General features: G+C 45.1%; 1 protein-coding gene across 1 annotated transcript in view; it reads right to left on the bottom strand.

Moving 5' to 3' along the window:
• Window positions 1-277: 277 nt before the first annotated feature.
• The window catches only part of LOC141167483 (olfactory receptor 1500-like), a 48,508-nt gene continuing 24,199 nt past the window's right edge, over window positions 278-24,586 (bottom strand). The window contains exon 2 of the mRNA XM_073654884.1: window positions 278-1,195. Within this exon, the coding sequence (XP_073510985.1) occupies window positions 278-1,195 (918 nt within the window). The remainder of the gene's footprint in view (window positions 1,196-24,586) is intronic.

Genomic DNA, 24,586 nt, shown 5'->3' with positions numbered 1-24,586 from the left:
CTTACCTGGAGACCAAGCCTGCTCCTACAATAAAATAAGCTTTAATACAGCATTTTCAGAAGAAATAACTGCACACTTGGGACCCTCACTGCCCACCATCACAAATCCTTTCTCTACTACTCACACATGAAAAAAGAAAACGTCTATCAAGATCAATTGTCTTCCAAATATATACTTTTTAATGAAACTTTACAAGATAATGCAATGAACAACAAGTAGGCTGAGAATCTGCAGTCTCAGTGACATTAGCAGCATTATTGATAAATTACAAGACTATTCACTTATAAACTTCTCCTTGTATGGCTTTTATAATATCTTTATTTCTCAGGCTGTATATAATGGGGTTGATCAAAGGAGTAAACACAGTGTATAGCAGGGATAGGATCTTACTTGTGGTGAGTGTACGACCCTTTGATGGGAAAATATAAACACTGAACAGGGTCCAGTACAATATGGAGACCACAGTGAGGTGGGAGCTACAGGTGGAGAAGGCTTTCTGTCTGCCGGTACTTGATGGGATCCTTAAGATTTCCAAAGCAATATAAGTATAGGTCACTACAATGAGTGTGGTTGGACCTAAGACAATAGGAAAACCTATCAAATATATCTCCAAGTGAACCATGTAGTTATCAGAACAGGCAAGTTCTAGTAAGGGAAGAATGTCACAGAACACATGGTCAATGATATTTATGCCACAGAATTTTAGTTTTGCTGTAGTTATGATGTAAATCAAAACAATAGAAAATCCAAACACCCATATGATGACAGTCAATAGTGTACAATATCTACTTGTCATGATGGTGGAGTAACGAAGGGGATTACAGATGGCAACATATCGGTCATAAGACATCATACCAAGGAGAAAACATTCAACTGTTTCTAAGGCACCTAAAAAATAAAACTGAGTGATGCAGTCAACAAAAGTAATGGTCGCCCCATTGTTCAGTAGGATGTGGAGTAACTTAGGGACAATATCTGTGATCACCAAGATGTCACTGATGGACAGTTGTGAGATGAAGAAGTACATTGGAGTGTGGAGGTTCTTGCTGGTGGACACTAAGGTGATGATCAGGAAATTCCCACATATTGTCCTACAATAAATCACAAGCAAAAAGCTGAACAAGAAAATTCTTGAAACTTGACTGACTTGAAATCCTAAAAGGAAAAATTCCATGATCATAGTCAGATTGTTCTCCTGTAAGTAGAAGAAATGTTATGATATAATTAATAAGCATTCAACTTATCCAAATACATGTTTTGGACTTAAATATCATACTACAGAGTACTCAATGTACCCTAATGTATATTATATAAAAATGTTTATGACTAGTGGTGAGCGAACCCATGGATGTTCAGGTTTGCCGTGTTGTGCTTTCCTTTTAAAAAATCCAGTTCGGGACCTGAAGTTGACCCAAGCTTGACCACGGACAACGAACCACATTTAAGTCAATGAGGACCCAAACTTCAGAGCTGTAAAATGGCTGTAAAAATTATTGTAATAAGGGCTAGGGGGCTGCAAAAGGAAGAAAAATGGGGTAAGGGCAAGACAATAGCCCTGCAAACAAATGTGCATAGGAAAAATACTTAAAGGGGTTATTTCACCATAGCAATCATGGTAATATAGGAAGTAAATGAATAATATGAAAATTTTAACAGTGCACAGAGACTGAGGCTTTCAACCACAAGTCCAGTAAAAAAACTCACCCACAGAGCATGGGTGAGAGTATCTCCACAGAAGCAGCTTACAAACTTCACCACCAGACCATGGGGCACAGTGCCCTCACAGAGCATGGTAAACAATGTGTACTCTGTACAATGTACTGTGTGTACGGCAAATGCATCTGAAAAAAACATAGTAGGTACCGAATCCCAAAGAGTTTACCTTGAAAAAAATACTGTTTAAAGCAGACAACCACGCCTGAATACTTCAGCTAGGGATAATGGAATTGTACTCTGTTTCTATTCTCTTGTTTGTTTTAACTGGGGCCATGGATCACAAAGTGAAAGAACTAGATGCACTCTCTGTCATCCAATATCAAACCACCCACAGTCAGGGCTGTAGAGTTCACACGTTTAACGGAGAATCAGGATTCTATTTCGGAGACGCAACATGATAAACGTGTACCTGTTACAGGTTTGGGTGATGGAACCTCTGTGCTTCAGTGCAAGGAGGAACCAGAGGGGCGTAACTAAGTTCCTACTCGGCCTGACCAGGGTTGTAAGGCGGTACAATCGACTCCGTGAACCAGGAAGGGACCGAGCAGGGGGACCATGTGCCACTCTGGGACCGACCTTGTGTGAGAGCAGGTGACTCCCACGGGTCAGATTGCTGAAGCTGATCGGTACAACGGATAAGCATAGCTGGAAGGCAGATGGAAGGTCCAGGTAGACAACCCAGCGGGCACGACAGGTTACAGGCAGGTGCTCCATGTAGGCAGGCGGGCACAACAGGTAACAGGCAGGTGCTTCCAGGTAAGTATGCTGGCGGGCACAACAAGTAACAGGCAGGTGTTTCCAGGTAAGTAGGCTGGCGGGCACAACAGGTAACAGGCAGAAGCTTCAAGGTAAGCAGGCTGGTGAGCACAGCATGTAACTGGCTGGCAGACTGGCAAGCAGTACTGACAGGTAGACAGGTGGGCAGGACCGACAGGCAGACATGCCGGCAGGACTGACAGGCAGACTGGTGTGCAGGACTGACAGGCAGACTGGTGTGCAGGACTGACAGGCAGACTGGTGTGCAGGACTGACAGGCAGACTGGGGGCAGGACTGACAGGCAGCGGGATCTGAGGGCTGAAGCAAGTGTTAGCACACGGAAGAACAACCATTCCACAGACACCTCCATATTGGAGGAGGTGCTTTAAATAGGGGAATTTCTCAGTCCATTGGCTGGGGACTTTTAGGATGGCGCCTGCGGCCCCTTTAAGAGGGAGGGAGCGTGCGCATACCCTAAGCACAGTGCCTGGGAAGCTGCACTCAGTGCGCACCACAGTAGCTGCAGGACGGAGCTGGAAGACACCAGACCAGGGCCTTGGCAGTGAGGGGAACGGTGTCTCTTTCCGGCAGGAGGCAGAGATACCGATGCTACTGTACCCCCCTACTTACGCCCCCCCTTCTTTAAGCCCGAGAGAAATTTTTAAAAAAGAAGAGGGACATGAATGTTCTCCTTGGGTTCCCAAGACCTATTCTCCTGGCCAAACCCCTTCCAATCCACAAGAAAGAAAGACTTTCCTCTTACCCTCTTGGTGACCAAAATGTTTTATACCTCAAAGACGTCCTCAGTGGAGACTGGAGCTGGAGAGGTACCTGGATCATCAGAGAATGAATTAAGGACAACAGGTTTGAGGAGGGATACATGAAAGGAGTTGGGAACCCATAAGGTGACTGGGAATTTCAGCTTGTATGCCACGGGATTGATTTGGTTCAGAACTTCGAACTGACCAATGAACCGCACACCCAACTTATAGGAAGGTATCTTGAGACGGACATATTTGGAGGAAAGCCAGTCCTTGTCTCCCGGACGAGATTGAGGAGGATCAAGACGTCTCTTATCAGCATGCTTCTTCATCCGCTCGGAAGACTGAAGAGACGCAGATCTCTTCAATATGACGTAGTGGTCATGGGAGATTTCAACTATCCATTAATTTGCTGGGAATCTCTCTCCAGTAAAACTAACAGGTCAAGCAAATTCTTATCCTCTCTTGCTGACAACTTTATCTTCCAAAAGGTAGGGGAGAAAACAAGGTGATCTGCTACTTTGGATCTAATCCTTATAAACAGGGAGGAAATGGTTGAGGAGGTAAAAGTGGCTGGGACCCTAGGAGGCAGCGATCATGCTATTATAGAATTTTGGATAACTAGAGGAGGAAGACATATGAAGACTCAAACTTCAAGGTTACATTTTAGAAAGGCAGATTTTAAGAGACTCAGAAAGAGAATAGGAGAGATCGAATGGCTGGATGTCCTTAAGGACAAAAATATCCATGAAGGATAGGAAATTTTTTCAAAGGACAATTATTAATAATCCCAAAAAGTAGGAAGAATGGGAAGCATTTAAGGAAACCAGGATGGATGAACACAGAACTTAAACACATGCTATAAAGAAAGAAAGAAATGTTTATCAAATTGAAAGTGGGAGGCATATCTAAAGAAGATTATAATGCAGTCTGTAGATCCTGCAGGGCACGTATCAGGTTAGCTAAAGTTGACAATGAATTAAGGCTTGCAAGAGATGTCAAAAGCAATAAAAAAGGATTTTGGGGGTATGTCAAAAGTAAAAGAAAAGTCAAAGATGCTATAGGATTTTTACAAAATGAAAATGGTGAAATGGTAAGAAAGGATGATGAGTAGTGTTGAGCCACCCCCGTAGTGTTCGAGTTCGGTTCGGTTCGTCGAACACCCGTGTGTTCGCCGAACTGTTCGTCGAACTGTTCGTCGAACACCTTCGAACACCGTTAAAACCAATGGCAGGCAAACAAAAACACATAGAAACACATAGAAAACACCTTCAAAGGTGTCCAAAAGCTGACAAACTGCTCAGAAGACACAACTAACACATGGAAAAGTGACAAGTACATATAGTCATGCGAAAAGAAAAGAGGCGGAGGAGTAAAAGGAGGGGGAGACACAGATATAGGCATGTCATGCCCTTCTAAAATCCAAAAAGTGAGAAGCCGAGACGGCCAGTCCGCTCCTGCCCGTGCCACCTCCGTGTCGCCGGGTTTGTGCCAGAGCCGCGGTGAACCCTGACGGCCAGCCCCCCTCTCCCAATACTGGTGCCTGTCCGCTGGTGGGTCAAGAGAGCCCCCCTGTGGTGGAGGCAGCTCTAAGCTTTTTAATTTAAATTGTCCCTCTAATTTGAATTAATACACTTTAAATCCATTTACAAGGATCTATTGGAGGGCAAGTCTCATGCCAGCAGCCGCGTAATTCCAGCTCCAGTAGCGTCCACTAAAGCTGCTGCAGTTAAAAAGCTTTTATAAGGATCGAGCTCGGCTGTCCACCGCAAGGCATCCTAGTGCCAGTCCCAGCCCCTATGCCTTGGGGTGCCTCCTGATGCTCTTCACTAAGTATCCCGTGGTCCCGAAGCATTTCCTTTGAAAAAATTAAGTGTCCAAACTACAGGTGGTGTAGCTTGCTTAACAGCCGGGATAATCCGCTGACTAGCAGACACTGCTACTAGGCACAAAGTATTTGCTGGGCTAGATGCAGTTAAAAATTTGTAAGTAGATACTCTCGTTGGATGCTGAGAAAGCATTCCATAGAGTCTCCTGGCACGCCATATATGATTCTCTTAAAAAGCTTGGGGTAGGGGTCTAGGGGACCCTTTTATAGCCAAAATCACGGCCCTGTATCACAATACGTCACCTAGGCTGAAGATAAATGGAACTGTAGCACCGATGGCTCGGTTGCTACAGACGTATTGCACCTCACCCAGAGGTGTGATATCTCACTCTCAGATAAGGATGGAGTGTGGATCAGGACCCGAAACCTGCATGCATTACACCACATTGCCGTGGGGCAGGGCGACCAATATGCCCCTGAGATGGGCACGACAGTCCCTGTCCCTGGCTGGAGTGGGGGGAGGGAACACTGAGGAAGGGGAACCCTGCAGTGCAGGAGCAGGGAGGAAGCAGTTCCTGGGTGCATTGAGAAGGGAGTATAAAAGGTGGGCACCATCTTAGTTCAGTGCAGAGAAGTCTGAGCAGAAGTGGCAGGGAGCAGGGGCTCTGGATGAGCTCTGCTCCGGAGGCGGGCCTAGTAACAGAGGCCCAGGCCTGCAAGAGGGAGAAGGAAGGAAGAGGAGCGGAGAAGGCTCCAGGACCGAGGAATGAAGGGATCCCAGGGGTGCAGACGGGCGAGTCGCCACCGCACGCCCGAATCCACCTGCGTGGAGGGGTCAGGCCAAAGGGGGAGACCGGTCCCCGAACTAGTGGAGGCAGGAAACGACCCTCAGATAGAAACCGGAGGCTCTGACATTTTATGTTGCGCAGCCCCTCGCTACACCCGCTAGGAAGGCACCACATAGGGTCAGGGAAACTGGCGCCAAGTTTACCAAGAGGAGGCCCGAGGCAGCCGGACAGAAGTGTTGGTAAGAAAGGCCAGACAAAGGACACACAAAGGGGGTCCTGTGAAGTGCTCCAAAGTTATCTGGGAGTTGTCTGAGCCCCTCACCTGGTGAGCACAGTACGACGTGGGCAGCCGTTACCTGCAGACGTGATCTGGATAATAAGAACTGTGAGTAAAGGCCCTGAACTGCATCACTGACTCCGTGTCGTTACTGCTGCTGCCCTGCACCATCACCCCCATCCTCCGCATACACTGCCCTGAGGCTATACTCCTCCCGTGGGGAGTTATGCTACGCTCTGCTGCACCCACAACACCAGCCTCAGCGGTCTGCCCTGGAGCGGCGGTTCACTCTGACCGCAATCCACGGGTGGCGTAGTCGGACATTTAAACATCAAAACCACATAAATAGTTCCGCCACTGGTTTGACCGCCCTGAGCCACAGAACCGGGTCGCCACCACGAAGACTACAACCACCAGCATCCACCAAAAAGGGTCCATCTCCGGGTGTCCCAAGGCCCAGGGGGTGCGTCAGAACATTTTCATCACCTTTCACAATCACCAATGGGACAAGGCAGTGATGTCCTCTGTCCCCTCTCTTATACATCCTAGTGACGGAGCACCTGCTCTCATCAATTCGCCATAACCCCAATATTAGGTGGATTGAGGTGGGAGGCACCGAGTACAAGTGCTCTCTATTTGCTGATGATGTCCTAGTATATATCACTCAATCACATATATCCATCCATGCTGTTATGGCTGAAATAGATCACTTTGTTACATGGTAAAATTTTAAAATCAATGCAGCGAAGTCTGAGGCCCTCGATGTCTCCCTCCCCAAATCCATATAGGATTCCATCCAGTCCAACTTTCCCTTTGCCTGGCCCTCACAGGGTATCAAATACTTAGGAATTCCTATTCATAGAGACCTCTCCCATCTATGTTATCTTAATTTTGGGCCCTTTATTGAACAACTCCATACAGACCACGGTTGGCAAGTTAGAACTGTAAGATTCACTACGTGAACCACTGGTGTTTTGTGGAAAAGCACATGTACACTGCGTTCCAAATTATTATGCAAAAAGTGTTTAGGAGTGATAAGGGAAGAATTTGTTTGTTTGTCAGTTAAACTCATTGATGGTGATGTGTGTCAGGGCTCTTTATATCACTGTAAGCAATTGCAGACACCTGTGCTAATTAGTTTGGCAGGTGTGTCCAATGAAAGGCAAGACTACTTAAGAAGGCTCTCTCGCATTATTAAGCAGCCTACATTTTCTGCCAAAATGGGAAAGAAAAAGGATGTGTCGGCTGCTGAGAAGCAACAAATTGTGGAGTGTTTAGGTCAAGGCATGACTACAATCAACATTGTGCGATGATCAGGATGAAGTGTCTTGGCAATCAAGAAGTATGTAGCTGATTCACAGTACACACGTGTGCGTGCTGATAAGGGCAAATTGAGGACTCTTTCCTACAGGCAATTACTTCAGGTTGAAAGAGCAGCGGCAAAAAAGCCTTGCCATAGCAGCAGACAAGTTTTTGAAGCTGCTTGTGCCTCCAACGTCCCCCGAACAACAAGATGCAGGGTCCTTCAGAGGTTTGCAGCTGTGCATGCGCCATCCTGTCGACCTCCTCTATCCACTTCACACAAGCAGAAACGGATCCAGTGGGCCAAACATTACATGAAGACTGATTTCAATACTGTTTTGTTCACGGATGAGTGCCGTGCAGCGCTCGATGGTCCAGATGGATGGAGTGGAGGATGACTGGTTGATGGACACCCCACGCAAACACGGCTACAGTGCCAACAAGGAGGAGGTGGAGTAATGTTTTGGGCTGGAATCATGGGGAGAGAGATTGTCGGCCCCTTTAGGATCCCTGAAGGCGCTAAAGATGAACTCCATAATGTATGTGGATTTTCTCAAACAGCACTTACTGCCATGGTTCAAGAAGAAGAACCGTGTATTTCACAGCAAGATCATTTTTCTGCATGATAATGCACCATCTCATGCTGCACATAAAACATCTGCATCTCTGGCTGATATGGGCATAAAAGGGGACAAACTTATGGTGTGACCCCCATGCTCCCCTGACCTCTACCCCATTCAGAACCTTTGGAGCATCATTAAAAGGAGTGTCTATGATGGCGGGAGGCAGTTCACATCTAAGCAACAGTTCTGGGAGGGTATTCTGTCCTCATGCAAAACAATTGAAGCAGAAACCATCCAAAACCTGACAAATTCAATGGACGAGAGAGTTCAGAAGCTCCTTTCGAACAAGGGGTCCTATGTGAAAATGTAACATCACCTAGAATAAAGTTTTGAGTTGAAAACTGTTTGATTTCAGTTTCTAACAACCTGCTAATGCTTATAATTTCAAAAATGGCCATTTTTTTGGTCTTTATTAAAATGAAAAGGTTGATCGAAAAGTTTGGGGGATCTAAGAGTGTGGCAACCCAGTAGTCATGATTACTTCGAATTCTGACAATATGAGGGTCATGCTGCAGGTAGTGCAGCAAGAAGGCACTTATGTGCCTTGCGCATCTCGGAGCCCCAAAATTATTTTCCGGGCTAGATGCAGCTAAAAATTATTTTTAATTTTAAATCTGGTGAAGCTTTAGTATAGATGGCCTAATAGGATCAGTGCTGCACACTGCTACAAAGCCCAAATTATTTTCCAGTCAAGATACAGATAAACATGATTAGTAATTTGAAAGCTTAAAACGGTTGGTAGGGTGATTTTAACCAATCATCAAGCTTTTACTCTCCCCAGGATGACACAGGGGTAGAAAAGTCGTTTCGGATCCATGATTTGTTCATCTTTATGAACGTGAGTCTGTCTACATTATCAGTGGAGAGCCGCGTGCGCTTATCTGTCAGCACACCACCAGCAACGCTGAACACACGTTCAGACAGAACGCTGGCTGCGGGGCATGACAAGATCTCCAAGGCGTAAGTGGCTAGCTCCGGCCATTTATCCAGATTGGAAGCCCAAAAAGAGCAAGGGTCCAGTGACACAGTCGTGGCTTCAATGTTTACTTGGAGATACTCCTGTACCATCGTCTCTAGGCGTTGACTATAGGTCAGACTTCTTGTCTCCTGTGGCCTTGCAAAGGATGGGCTAAAAAAGTGGTGAAATGATTCCGCAAAATTGATGTTACCAGCAGATACTGTGGTTCTGTTACGGTTTGAGTGCTGAACACTTGACGGTCCCACGGTTGGCAAGTTGGAACTGTGAGATTCACTACGTGCACCACTGGTATTTTGTGGAAAAGCACATGTAAGATTCTGCAACAGTCTCTGCTGATACTCCTGCATGCGTGCATCCCTTTCTATGGCAGGAATAATTTCTGCAAATTTACTTTTGTACCGGGGATCTAACAGTGTGGCAACCCAGTAGTCAGGATTATTTCTAATTCTCACAATTCGAGGGTCATGTTGCAGGTAGTGCAGCAAGAAGGCACTCATGTGTGTTGCGCATCCAGGAGCACTAAGTCCCTGTTGTGTTGGTGGCGAGGTAACAATCATGCTTCCTTCCTCTGTCCTCTCCCCCCAACCTCGCACAACAGAAATGTGATCAAGGTCTCCCTCATCTGATGAGTCTTCCATCAGTTCGTCCTCCACTTCTTCCTGGGCTCCTGCACCTTCCTCACTAGTTTGGCTGCTACCATGCGCCCTGGTAAAACCATCTTCCCCACCCTCAGATGCCTGCCGCCTTGGTGCTGCCGACCGTCTGGACCTTGCAGATGTTAGCCCTTCCGCATACAACTCCTCCTCCTCTACTTCCTCCACCTCCTCTTGTGCCACCACCTGACTCCGAATTCTGTTTAACATGTGCTCCAGCATGTAAATCACCGGAATAGTCATGCTGATAATGGCATCGTCAGCACTAAACATCTTCGTCGCCATTTCAAAACTGTGCAGAAGGGTGCATAGGTCCCTGATCTGAGACCACTCCTCCAGCATGATTTGCCCCACCTCTGAATCTCGTTGGCCCAGGCTAACGTCAGAACGTATTGCACCAGGGCTTGTCGGTGCTGCCACAGTCGCTGCAACATGTGCAGAGTTGAATTCCACCGGGTAGGCACATCGCATTTTAGCCGGTGAAGTGGCAGGCCCAACGACTTCTGTAGAGATGTAAGTCGCTGAGCTGCGGGATGCGAACGGCGGAAGTGAGCACACAGCGACCGTGCCCTCTGCAGAAGGCCATCTAGTCTGGGATAGTGGGCTAAAAATTGCTGGACAACCAGGTTCAACACGTGAGCCATACAAGGCATGTGTGTGACATTGCCCCGGCGAAGGGCCGCACCCAGGTTTGCAGCATTGTCGCACACGGCCTTCCCTGGTTTCAGGTCCAGTGGAGACAACCATTCATGAAATTGGTTCTCCAGAGCTGACCACAACTCCTCAGCTGTGTGACTCACATTTCCCAGACATTTCAATGTAAAAACCGCCTGATGACGTTGAGCCCTACTGCCAGCATAGTAAGGAGGTGTGCAGGATCCCTTCTGCGCAGTTAGAAAGCTTGTGGCATGACCAGACAGGCTTTGGGTGCAGGTGGAAGACCGAGAGGAGGTTGAGGAGGCAGAAGCAGTGGAGGAACTTTGACATAAAGAGGATTGACGCACAACTCGTGGGGACGGCAAGACTTGGACAGCAGCCCCTTGTCCTGCTGTCACCATAGTTACCCAGTGCCCAGTCAGCGACATGTAACGCCCCTGTCCATGCCTACTTGTCCAAGTGTCTGTGGTGAAATGCACCCTGTCACACACAGAGTTTCTCAAAGAAGCGGTGATGTTATGTGCGACATGCTGGTGGAGCGCAGGCACACCTTTCTTTGAGAAGTAGTGCTGACTGGGCATCTGGTACTGGGGCACTGCGACGGACATAAGGTCTCGAAAATCCTCTGTGTCCGCCAGGCGGAAAGGCAGCATTTCTGTAGCCAAGAGCTTGCAGATGGTGAAATTCAACCTCTTAGCTTTCTCATGGCTAGGAGGAAATGGTCTTTTACTTGTCCACATCTGAGGGACCGAGGGCTGGCTATTTTGCTTAGACGGGGTTGATAAGGGTGTCCCCGGCAAACTGCCGGTCTGTGAGGAAGATGCAGGCGGACATGTTAGGTTGCCTTGATCCAAAGGTGGTGCTATCGATGTCGGACAGCGCTCAACACGAGCTGGTGTTACCACCTCCAAAGAAAATGATGACCTGCCAATCACGCTGGCTGTTGCGGGTAAAGAGGTGGCAGGTCTGCGCCCCAAAACAGGTGTGACTGCTGTCCCCCCAGTCACAGAGGATGAAGAGGCCGCAGATGCAAAAGATATGGCAGACGGTGATTGGCCCGGCCGGCTAGGCCGCATTGTAGCACACTGAGCTTCCCACTGCAACTTATGCTTCATGTCCATGTGCCGGTTCATGCATGAAGTACTCAAACTATGTATTTTTTGGCCTCTACTTAGCTTTTGCTGACAAATGTTACAGATAACATGAGTTGGGTCATCTTTATCGATCTGAAAAAATGCCCAGGCTATGCAAGGCTTAGCACCCATGCGACCTGAAGAGCCACCACGACTTGTGGTGAGAGGCAGAGTTGTGTTTGAGGATGCAGTTGTTGACGTGCTTCCAGTACTACGTCTCTGTCCAGGAAGGCGCAACCTGACCTCGTCGTCACTAGCATCTTCCTCCACCTCCTCTGCTGACCTCATCTCTTGGCTGACTGTGGGTTGACAGTAAGTGGGATCTCCGACGTCATCATCATCACCCTGTGCGTTATCACACCCGTCGTCCTCAGAGCCAACCTGTTCCTGCCCTGACAAAAAACTAAAGTTGTCGCTCCAATCAGGTATTTGAGTCTTATCATCGTCTTCCTCATTGTCTCCACCAACAGGAGTTACAGTTTGGGAATGAGGGTCTACATTATGGTCAGAACCTTCTGCGTCTGGTCCTGGATCCGACTCATAAAGATTCTGGGCATCAGTGCAGATCATTTCCTCGTCTGGATTCACAGAAGCGCTGGAGTCGACCTCTGATTCCCAGGCTATAGTATGAGTATACAGCTCTGCAGACTCAACCATCTGTTCTACCTCATACTCAGACGGGCAGCTGGAGATTTGGGAGCTGTGAGGAAGCAAGTGCGATTTGGGTGACACCTTTGAGGACTGGAGTATTTGTGATGTTGAAGTTGATGTGGAGGAGAGCCCACTTAAAGGAGCACTTGATATCCGTTGAAGCACCTGCTGTTTTTGTGCCTCATCTGGAATTTGTAGCGATTGGCGTGGCCGTAAGAAAGGGATCTTATCACATTGTCTGCTAAAAGAAGTAGACATTTTAGTTTGGCTGGAAGATGGTCTTTCTTCTGCAGATGTTACTGTTGCTTTAACACCTACCCCACGGACACAACCTTTTTTCCCCTTCCCAACATGCCTATTCCCCTTTCCACCAGCAGCAGGCCTTTTTCCACTCATTTTGGTGGTTAACTAATTCACAACTCTGGAGTTGTTTGCACAAAAAAACAATGGATGGTAACCGAGCAGAGCTGAGTGGCCAAACTGTGGTATTAGGCCAAAACTATTGGCTGGGTTAGATGCAGAAAAAAATTATTTTGAATTTGCAACCTGATGGAGGTCAGTATAGATGGATTAATAGAACAAGACCCACACACAGCTAGAAGCCCAATATTTTTTCAGAGGTAGATGCAGGAAAAAAATATTTTCAGTTTGCAACCTGATGGAGGTCAGTATAGATGGACTAATACAACAAGTCCCACACACAGCTAGAAGCCCAATATTTTTTCAGAGGTAGATGCAGAAAAAAATATATTCAGTTTGCAACCTGATGGAGGTCAGTATAGATGGACTAATACAACAAGTCCCACACACAGCTAGAAGCCCAAATATTTTTTCAGAGGTACTGTAGATGCAGATAAAAATTAGTTTTAATTTGCAACCTGATGGAGGTCAGTATAGATGGACTAATAGAGAAAGTCCGACACACTACTATAAGGCCAAATATTTTTTCAGAGCTAGATGCAGAAAAAAATTATATTCAGTTTGCAACCTGATGGAGGTCAGTATAGATGGACTAATAGAGAAAGTCCGACACACTACTAGAAGGCCAAATATTTTTTCAGAGCTAGATGCAGAAAAAAATTATATTCAGTTTGCAACCTGATGGAGGTCAGTATAGATGGATTAATAGAACAAGACCCACACACAGCTAGAAGCCCAATATTTTTTCAGAGGTAGATGCAGGAAAAAAATATATTCAGTTTGCAACCTGATGGAGGTCAGTATAGATGGACTAATACAACAAGTCCCACACACAGGTAGAAGCCCAAATATTTTTTCAGAGGTACTGTAGATGCAGATAAAAATTAGTTTTAATTTGCAACTTGATGGAGGTCAGTATAGATGGACTAATAGAATGATGCTATGCCCAAAAGATTTTACTTCACTAGGTGCAGTAAAAAAATTGGTATTCTATACACAGGTGGTATATCTTGCAAGACAGATAGGCTACTCCACTGACTAACACACTCTGCAATAGGCCAAAAAGGATTAGCTTTGCTAGATTCAGCCAAATGCTGTGAAAAAAACTTGCACAGCACTGGCACAGACCTGCCTGGCAAAAACTGATAGGAACTGATGTAACCTAGTCCTGAAAAGGACTCCAATTACAATTAGTCCTTACTCCCACAACCTATCTATTTAAGAGCACAGACCTCCCTGATAAAAGTCGTAGAAAATGCTGTAACCTAGTCCTTAAAAGGACTGCAATCACAACTATTCCCTACTCCCAAGCTATCTGTAGATTTGTGCGAAAATTGGCTTGAAATTAACAAGGTATAGCGCACACAGCAACAGCGGTGCCGTCTAACACGCAGCTGCAGCAGTGAGAAAATGGTGGCGACGGGGAAAATGGCTTGGTCTTATAGGGCAAGGACATGTGACATACACTGCCAATGACACATGCCCTTGCTTGTGTGAAAAAAAGCACTTCGCTCCGTGTGTGCGCTGCTGATAGGCTGACAGATTGCACCTCCCCACTGCAAATGCGGGAAAGAGAAAAAAAAATGGAGATCTTCATTGTTCCTGCAGAGATCCATCCCCTGCCCCTCCCCCCACCCCGCTGTACACTCAAACTGCGTATTAACATTAATTTTCATCATTACTGAGAAAAAATCCAGTTATGATTTTGGTGCACGAACAGTTATCGAACATAACCTCGAACAGCCGAATTTTTCTCAAATTGTTCGTGTTCGCCGAACGGCTCGAACACCGCCCAAAACAGCTCGAATTTGAGATTGGCGAACAGTTCGAGTAGAACAACGCTCATCTCTACTCTTCACTTCCCCCTTTCCCTAGTGTCTGGACTCCGTTTCCCTTTTCCCTTTGTGTTGCACTAATACCTGGCATGACAGTAACATGAAAAATTGATATATATTAACATTAACCACACATCTACTTCATATTAGAATCATTTTTAAAATATTTAAAAATTTTGAGAAGAATTGAAAATTCATATCAAAAATAGCACAAGATAGAAAGGGCTGTCGGGTCCCAATCCCTAATTTCCAAACTCATAATCATATACATATGTCTATCTAGCTATCTAGCAGCCAGATGAGATTTAATAAAACTTAACTTTTATTAGTATATTCATTAAAACAGTTAGGTAATATAAAATGAAAATACCTCAGTTTTCTTAGATAAGATTAAATAAAACAGACAGCCACAGTGGTGGAAAAATATCTGTATATGAAACAAATCCAGCAGAGGCTCTTAACATGTTAAATGCTGCATACTCCACAGAAGAATATCTGGAAATGACAGTGGTCATATACAGTACACATGAAGGTCACAAGAAACACCAATACCAACATTTACAGTCTTGCATGAAAAAAAAAATGGAAATCTCTCACCCAGTGTTGTGGTCAACAATGCTACCAAATAGATCCCTTCCCATCCAGTGCATCAGAGTACAAAATCCTCATCAGGTCTGGAAAGGGCAGAGACAGGAGAATTAGTCCTATTAGGCCCTAAGGTCACTAGGATTGGCCCCACAAACCCCATAACTCATGCCCTTACTAGGGCAGTGCACAGCTTTCCCTCAGCTGGACATGCCCTAGTAACTTATTAGGAGAAACGTGTCGGGGGGCACGCAGAGCTATCTAGGCAAGTCCAGCTGATGGAAATCTTCTATGGAGTGCACACTCACAGGTGTGTTTCATATACAGATATTTTGTCCACCACTGTGGCTGTATGCTTCGTTTAATCTTATCTAATAACACTGAGGTATTTTCATTTTATATTACCTAGCTGTTTTAATGAATATACTAGTAAAAGATAAGTTTTATTAATTCTCACCTGGCTGCTAGATAAGAATTTGTTAATCTTTCAGGTCCTTTGCAGAAATTAATGCTAAGTGGAATGAATGAAACCATGAAAAATTATTTTTTTCATTAAAAGGTTGCTTTAATCCTATTTTTTTCCATTTTCACAAATAGAAAATGTACCTCAAACTTGTTAGATATATCCTCCTAAGTGTGGCAATAGCCCATATGTGGTCAGAAACTACAGTTGGGCGCAGAAGGGGATCAAAAGGGAAAGAATACAATTTCAATTTTGAAGTGCCAATTTGGGTTTAGTGGATTACCCATGCCATGTCACATTTGAAGAGCCTCTGAGATGCCAACCAGTAGAATTCCCCAAAAGTGACATTTTAGAAATAATACCACTTAATGAATTAATTTAGAAGTGAGGTGAACATCTTGAACCAAAAGGCAGAACACTGAATTTTATAAAATTGGGCTGTGAAAATGAATAATGAAACTTTTTTCCATTAAAATTTTATTTTAGCCACAAATTGTACATTTGTAGATGGGTTATTATTAGAAGAAAATAGATCACACAATTTTTTGGGCAATTTCTTCTGAGTGCAGTAGGACCCAATATTTTGTTGGAGACTGATGGTTGGGCATATGGCTGAGCCTGCATCTTTCTTGGTACATGACAGCTGAATATATCAGGGATCTACCAGAGGCTCTTAATATGTTAAATGCCGCTTTCATTCTCTGACAGTGGCATTTAACTTGCGCTTACTGGAAGCGTGTCACAAACCCCGCCCATTGGCAGCGCTGTCACATGATTGTTGGGCGCCAATGGATTGGCATGACAACCGGGGGTCTGCAGGAGACCGTGGCTGGAATTCATAGGAGATAATCATTTTTGCTACATCGATCAGTAAATGGCGATGTCACGCCATAAACGTCAAAACCGGGAGATGGCTGAGTGTTGGAATCCGCACCTGTCCCTGCCACACTAGGGGGCCCTGACTTTCCCTTATCTCAGGGGTACCTCTGAAAGTGAGGAGGCCTGAGTCTCCAGCATCTTCTTATCTCCTATGCTGGCCCTGACAGTGACCCCTCTCCCCCCAGGGAGGAAGACAGTGCAAAATAATGATACTGTGACAATACAGGGAAATACAGACAGGGTAAATAGAAATAGCAGTCACACGACAGGAATCACAAGGGAGTTAAGGAGGGGAAACCAAAAAGGAGAGAAAACAGGTAAACACGCAGCAAAACAGCAACCACGATAGCAAAGTAAACCTCCAGCTCCTATACGCAACGCTCCTCCTTCACTCTCCAAGTCAGGCAGAATGTTAAGGGGAGCGGATGCAGACAACTTTATTTAATGGAACGCAACCGACCCCGGGGTCCGCGATGCAGCCTAGAGGACTGCTGCCGAACACTTCCCGGGTGGAAAGGCAAACGACAACTAAAAGATAAACCCTTCTGTGTTAACTACACACCGGACAGGGTATAGCGGTATGCTCTATCTCCATTTACTGCACGGAGGAGAGAGCGACCGGCGACGCACCTAACAAATATCTTAGCCCTTCATGTTAACGCACATGGAAGAGTAAGACGGTACGCACATTCTCCAAGAACTGCAGGGAGACGTGCATCCGTGGGAACAGCAGTAGCCCTGTCTTTGACACAGGCGCTATGCTATGGGAATTGGCGCTAAAGCGGTTCACACAATCTCCAAGAACCGCAGGGAGACGTGTGACCGGACTATGAGCAGTAGCCCTGTCTTCGGTACAGGCGCTACACTATAGTAGACGGCGCTAGCGTGCGGGTGATTCCCGCCGGGTATTCGAGCACTCAGCCTGCATGCTACCGGACTGAACAAACCCGCTTTATTTAGCTCACAGGCGGCTCGGGGTGTAAGGCGAACCCCCTGGTTAGAGCCAGTCAGCGAGGCGAAGCTACCTGCTTACTTAAAACTATGGCTCTTTGAGCCCGGCCTGCCTAGCTAAAGCTATGGCTCTTTGAGCCCGGAGTAAGCGTGCACACCACAAACAGCTAGCTCAAATGATCTGAGCATGCCGCCATGTTTGTGGGCGGGCCTTTTAAAGATTAAGCCCTGCCCCACTGTCGCACCGTTGGTGACGACACCCGTGACCAATCAGGCGGTGCCAGGTCACCGGGTCAGGTGGGTGCCAACCCACCAATCATGATCCGCCAGGTCACGGACATGCTCAGTGTGGCAAATCCTGGACTTAGATTCCGCAAGCCCTGTCTCCCTCTGTAACCCAGGCTTAACATTGCTAGGCACAACTACCTGGGAGATAAACAGTGCTCGTGGACCAGCTAGGCGTTGGGGCTGACGGTGATGCTGAGCAGCATCAGCCCTGGCTGGACTGAAATGGGAGACCACAGAAGGTCCTGGACCCATTTCGAATCCAGCACCAGACAGATGCCTAACACAGAAGAACTGATCACTGACAACCCAGGAAGTCAGAGCTGAGTCTATATAGGAGAGAAGAGTAGTTAACCCAAATCAGCTGAGAGACCAGAATCAGAGCAATCCAGCAACCTAGATTAACTCCTGCACTGCTGGAGAAAAGCAGTTAATAAACTGGAGAGGAGCTTTGGCTTAGTGTGTGTGAACTATGCCCAGAACGCTGCAGTTCTCTAGAACCTGTCTGTCGCGGTAACCCCATGACAGATGGGCTCAGAACAAAAGGAGCACCATTTGACTATAGAGAGCAAATTTGGCTGGAATACATTATGGGTTCCATGTCATATTTGAAGAGGTCTATAAATGGCAAACCAGAAGAAACCCACCAAAGCATGAACCCATTATGGAAACAAATCCCTTCATATTATTCAACTAGTGGTAAATTGAGCATTTTGAACCAATAGGTTTTAACAACATTTTTGAACATTTTGCCAAGAGAATGAACATATTCAATTTTTCCACTAAAATGTTGACTTTGACTATTTTTTCTAATTTCTCAATAAGTGATAGGATAAAGTGGGCATTACAATTTGTTATGTGATTTCTCCCAATAGTGAAAAGATCATGTATTTTGGCGAAAGCTACTTTAGCTAAATTCCTAAAAAAAATTTTGTTATGCATTTTCTTTTTGTGTTTTTTTTGTGGGCGAAAGACGAGGAGTAGTTGTTTTTACGGTGTATATTAGCAGTAAAAATAACCTGGCATTATAATTCTCCAGGTCAGTACATTTATGGACATACCAAACATGCACTGATTTTTTTTGTTTTTTCTTTATAAGTAATGAATAAAAAATTGAAAATTCATTAAAAAATAAATTTTGCTACTGTTGCTTTTTTCCAAGACCCAAAAAACATTCATCTTTCGGTTTATGGCGCCGTGCAGAGACTTGTTTTTTGCGTAGCAAGCTGACATTTTTATGGATACCATTTTGGGGTAGATATATTGTTTTGACCACTTCTTAGTGCATATTTTTGTGGTGTTGTGGTTTTCTTCATGGTATTTAGAGATTAGGTAATTAATATTACATTTTGATAGATCTGACTTTTTTGATGCTGCAATATTACGTATGTAAATTTTTAATTTGATTTTCTTTTTTTTAATAGAAAAAAGTGGGAGTGATTCAAACTTTATTTTTTTTTATCTCTAAAAACATTTTTTTTTCCTTTTTACTTTATTTGCAAGTTTTCTTAGGGGATATGAACCTGTGATTATAAGATAGATTTTATTATACACAGCAGTGCTATAGTATTTATATAAAGACAAGTTAAAGGCTGAACCTTAATGGAGCACCATCAAGACAAGCACAGGGGTCTTAAGCAGACCTTCAACTTTCATGGCAGCTTATCCAAAAACTAATGGGCACTCAGAATGGCTTGCCCACCAGACTGCACACTGTAAATGCTGCTGTCAGAGATTTATTCAGCTACATGCCATAGTCAGCTCTAATTGCAGCTATCAGATGTGGAATAATACAGCTATTATCTGACAGGAAAAATGCCGGCTCAGTTCCTGAGCCCGCATCAAAAGACAGGGAGGCAACATTTGATGTATCAGTACATCCAGTATAGGTAAGCGTTTAAGATTATTACAAAAAAATTAAAAAATACATTCCGTTACTTATAGAGCTTATATAAATAGAATATTTGGTTCTCATTTGTGTGAAGCGGTTAGCATCATCACATATGAAGGGTCAGTAGAGGGCATAGTAGGAGGAATAGATGTTCTTCAGTGGGAGCACCATTTGCCAAATTTTTTAGAGTACTAACCTCTGTGGCAAGGCAGGGGCTAGTCTAGGGCACAAAAAGGTTTTTGAGATGAGAATTTTTGTTGTAGATAACTGTCAAAAGCTTTATTGTTAGCCTTATCCAGATCTATAAAAAGTACCCTGTAGTTTATTGTGCAAATTCTCCCAGCAATATTGCAAACTTAGTTCAGGCACCCAGAAGGACTTAGAATAGAAGAGAAACAATTTAAATTTTGGAGCACAGATTTTGCAGAAATATTTTCTGTGTGAAAATGATTTGGGCCCATTTATCTGTTTCAATCATAAGATTTGATTTGGACCAAAATAATGATTTCTGCACAAAATAAAATTGCTTCAAAGCTTCTGCTTTCCCTAAAAGACATATATGGCATTGTGAGATCTCCTAGCACTGTATTAAACCCCTTTCAAGCTCTTCAATGTTCTTTATGGTCAAAGTAACATAACCGGATATAGTAGCAAAAATAAATAAATATTAGTAGATACATGGATGTTATCAGTGGTAGCAAACAACTTATTTAATATTGTAATGCTGGTGGGTGTAGGTCCACTGTGCCTCAGCCGGGCGTAGCCTGGAGGGGTGTGAATAGGTGACTATAGGGTCTTCACAAAAGCCTCTGGTGGTAAGGATAGGCTGGTCTGCCAATGGACACCAGGTACCAATCCTGGGCAGTCCCCAGGACTGTAGTAGCTGACCAGGGGGTCAGAGGCATGTGTACGAGAGACAGGAGAGTGAGACAGAGGCATAGTCAGACAGTCCGAGCTCAGGGCAGGCAGCACAGGATCAGAGTACAGAGTCAATGTCAGGAGCGGAGAGGTCAGGCAAGACAGGTAAACAAAACGGGTCGAAAATGGGACAATCAATACAAACAAAGTGTGAACAGGAGGCTAGCAGACGATCTAACTAGGAGTCAACGTACGGGCGAGGAGTGGTGGGAGGAGCTACCTAACATTGGCCCTGTTGGCATGGGATATGCCGGGGAATCTAATCTCTGAAGGACACAGCGGGGTTAAATTCCTGCATAAACTGGCCACACCCATCTAAGGCAAAATGGAACCCACATGCAGATGGAGCAGTGCTGAAGAGAGCTGAAAGAAGCAATCTCAGTGGGACGGCCTGACACCATGAGAAGCTGCATGGTGACTAAAGAGGCGCTGAGGAGGCATGTGATTTACCATCATGACAAATATGACACTTCAATTTTGGGTTCTTAAAAATATTAATAGGTCAAACATTATCTCTCTTTATCACAGTTGCTTGCCAGTTATTATCCACATACAGTTGTATTGAAAGAAGTAATAGCTTTTATTCGAAGAAGTAATAGCTTTTTAAAAACCAGTGATGATCAGTTTTGTGGAGAAGGGGTTTTGGCGCCCCTGAGGGTTCGACCGCCACAGGGATGCTGCACTTCTCTAATGGAGTGTAGTGTTCCTCCTCTGAGGTAAGAACAGTGTGATAATCAGGACCTCACCTCCACATTCAACACCACACTTCTCCCACCAGAGGGGGCTAGAATGCGCTAGGTGCTGCCCCTCCTGGTACTCGGGAGACTGGGGAACCAAGAGATAGGGGAACCATTTAGTGGGTGAGGGTGGAGGACTCACATTTTAGTGACACTGTAAATTTCATATTTAACACACAGCCATCCTTGGTCTCATGGTTCTTTAACTGTTCTTCTATCGTGATTTCCCTCCCTGAGAGTGGATACTGTGTGGGCCTGCAGCGGATGGAGACATGGCCCTCGTAACCCGGCCTTTGGTCGAGGGGCATGTTGCAGATAATGGATGTCTCAACCCGGTCAAGGACCATGACCAAGAAGGCCCGGAGCTTAAGTGTGTAGCTCCACTGCAAATGGATCCCAGGGAGAATGCAGAGGGAGCGGTATACGCGAGCTGTCCTCGCCAATCTGATCTATTCAAAGGGATTACGGCTGCAAGAGGGGTACCGGCCCCCGACACCCGACCTTGCTACTCCACGTTCTGGTCGGGAAAGCCAGGAAGGCCCAGAGGATCCCACCGGGTAATGGAAAGAGCAGAGCTGTCACCGGTACCCTTTTTCTGAGTGAAGTTCAGAGGGCGACCCGGCCTATTTACACACACACAAACAGGAAAGGACCCGGTCTGATGTCTACGAACACTCTGGTGTGGGGTCCTGATTGAACACTGGACTTACTCGGAGGTTGTCGGACACCCCCCCATTTCTGGTGACCGCAGAACTCCGCGAGGAGAAGGGAGAAGCCTTGCAGCTGTACTCTTCAACGTGAGTAAAGACCCTGGAAGTTAACCCCTATGGTCTCCGGACTCTTTATTCTGCATTACACCACACTACGCAGCACCCGACCTCCTAGACTACTACCCCCTCCATCTTGTCCCTCTGCCCTGAGGCCCTGCTCTGCCTGTGGGGAGTAGTAACAACAATGGCTGCCATAACACCATGCCTCAGCAGACTGCTGCAGCGCTGGAGGCCTTCACCAGGTGCCACAGGTGGCGTAGTCGAGAGCAGCCACTCAACCCAGATAAGCCCATACCATCTCTTTTGTTTTAGTGTGATGACCCTGGGCATGGAGCGGGTCTGGGCCATGGCTGCACCCCATCTCTACATCACAGGACCCGACTCCAAGTCCCCCATCTCCCAGGGTAGGGCTTACAGAAGGACGCGCGTGTGATTAATAACCAGTGATGATCAGTTTTGTGGAGAAGGTGTCATTTGAAAAAAATTATCCCATTTGTGGAGAAGCAACAGATATAATATATGCAGAGTAAAGGAGCAATGATTTCAATCATCTATCCAAAAATATACATTTTTGTGATAGGCAACAGGTTTATTGTTTGAAAAGTAAAGAAGAAATAGCTTATTTAGACATCAAAAACTTATCCCTTTGTGGGAGAATCTTCAGACTTGTTAAATTTATCCTGTACAATGTAGGGTTCTCAGAAATACAGTACATACCAAAAGTTTGGACACACCTTCTCATTTAAAGATTTTTCTGTATTTTCAAGACTTTGTATATTCACACTGAAGGCATCAAAACTATGAATTAACACATGTGGAATTATATACTTAACAAAAAAGTGTGAAACAACTGAAAATTTGTCTTATATTCTAGGTTCTTCAAAGTAGCCACCTTTTGCTTTGATGACTGCTTTGCACACTCTTGGCATTCTCTTGATGAGCTTCAAGAGGTAGTCACCGGAAATGGTTTTCACTTCACAGGTGTGCCCTGTGAGGTTTAATAAGTGGGATTCCTTGCCTTATAAATGGGGTTGGGACCATCAGTTGTGTTGTGCAGAAGTCAGGTGGATACACAGCTGATAGTCCTACTGAATAGACTGTTAGAATTTGTATTATGGAAAGAAAAAAGCAGCTAAGTAAAAAAAAACGAGTGGCCATCATTACTTTAAGAAATGAAGGTCAGTCAGTCCGAAAAAGTGGGCAAACTTTGACAGTGTCCACAAGTGCAGTTGCAAAAACCATCAAGTGCTACAAAGAAACTGGCTCACATGAGGACCGCCCCAGGAAAGGAAGACCAAGAGTCACCTCTGCTTCTGAAGAAAAGTTTATCCGAGTCACCAGCCTCAGAAATCACAGGTTAACAGCAGCTCAGATTAGAGACCAGGTCAATGCCACACAGAGTTCAGGCAGCAGATACATCTCTTCAACAACTGTTAAGAGGAGACTTTGTGAAGCAGGCCTTCATGGTAAAATAGCTGCTAGGAAACCACTGCTAAGGATAGGCAACAAGCAGAAGAAACTTGTTTGGGCTAAAGAACACAAGTAATGGACATTAGACAATTGGAAATCTGTGCTTTGTTCTGATGAGTCCAATTTGAGATCTTTGGTTCCAACCACCGTGTCTTTGTGTGACGCAGAAAAGGTGAACAGATGGACTCTACATGCCTGGCTCCCACCGTGAAGCATGGAGTAGGAGGTGTGATGGTGTGGAGGTGCTTTGCTGGTGACACTGATGGGGATTTATTCAAAATTGAAGGCATACTGAACCAGCATGACTACCACAGCATCTTGCAGCGGCATGCTTTTCCATCCGGTTTGCGTTTAGTGGGACTATCATTTATTTTTCAACAGGACAATGACCCCAAACACACCTCCAGGTTGTGTAAGGGCTATTTGACCAAGTAGGAGAGTGATGGGGTGCTACGCCAGATGACCTGGCCTCCACAGTCACCAGACCTGAACCCAATTGAGATGGTTTGGGGTGAGCTGGACAGCAGAGTGAAGGCAAAAGGGCCTACTAGTGCTAAGCATCTCTGGGAACTCCTTCAAGATTGTTGGAAGACCATTTCCGGTGACTACCTCTTGAAGCTCATCAAGAGAATGCCAAGAGTGTGCAAAGCAGTCAGCAAAGCAAAAGGTGGCTACTTTGAAGAACCTAGAATATAAGACATATTTTCAGTTGTTTCACTCTTTTTTGTTAAGTATATAATTCCACATATGTTAATTCATAGTTCTGATGCCTTCCGTGTGAATGTACAATTTTCATAGTCATGAAAATAAAGAAAAATCTTTAAATGAGAAGTTGTGTCCAAACTCCTGATCTGTACTGTAAATTATGGAATGTAATGGACAAGATGGAGATATCTTCCTGTGTAGGTGTAGTAGCACTGGCAGCAGCGGTTTAGTATGAAACATAATTTATAGTTTAGAGTAATGCAGCTGTGTAATGGTGGTGTTAGCCTTAGCAATGGCAAAACAACATCAACATGCATTGAAACCTTCAAGAAACAAAATGAGCATAAACCATTCTGTAAATAAATAAGTAAAAAGCAAGATGAGGAGGCAGATGACTGCTCGTGTAACCCATAGAGATGAGCGAACTTATTCGGAAACGTGTGCCAATCTCAAAGTAGGCTCGAACAATGCACATTCGGATTTGTGTTCAAATTCCCAAGCATTTTCTTTCAAATCGGCAAAATTCTGCCATAGTTCAGTATATGATCGAGT

This window comes from Phyllobates terribilis, unplaced genomic scaffold (assembly GCF_046119375.1).
Source record: "Phyllobates terribilis strain yellow unplaced genomic scaffold, ASM4611937v1 Scaffold_11__3_contigs__length_659146591, whole genome shotgun sequence".
In the NCBI taxonomy this organism is placed as follows: domain Eukaryota; kingdom Metazoa; phylum Chordata; class Amphibia; order Anura; family Dendrobatidae; genus Phyllobates; species Phyllobates terribilis.
Note: the sequence above shows the minus strand (reverse complement) of the source record. Positions and strands in the feature narration are given on the sequence as shown.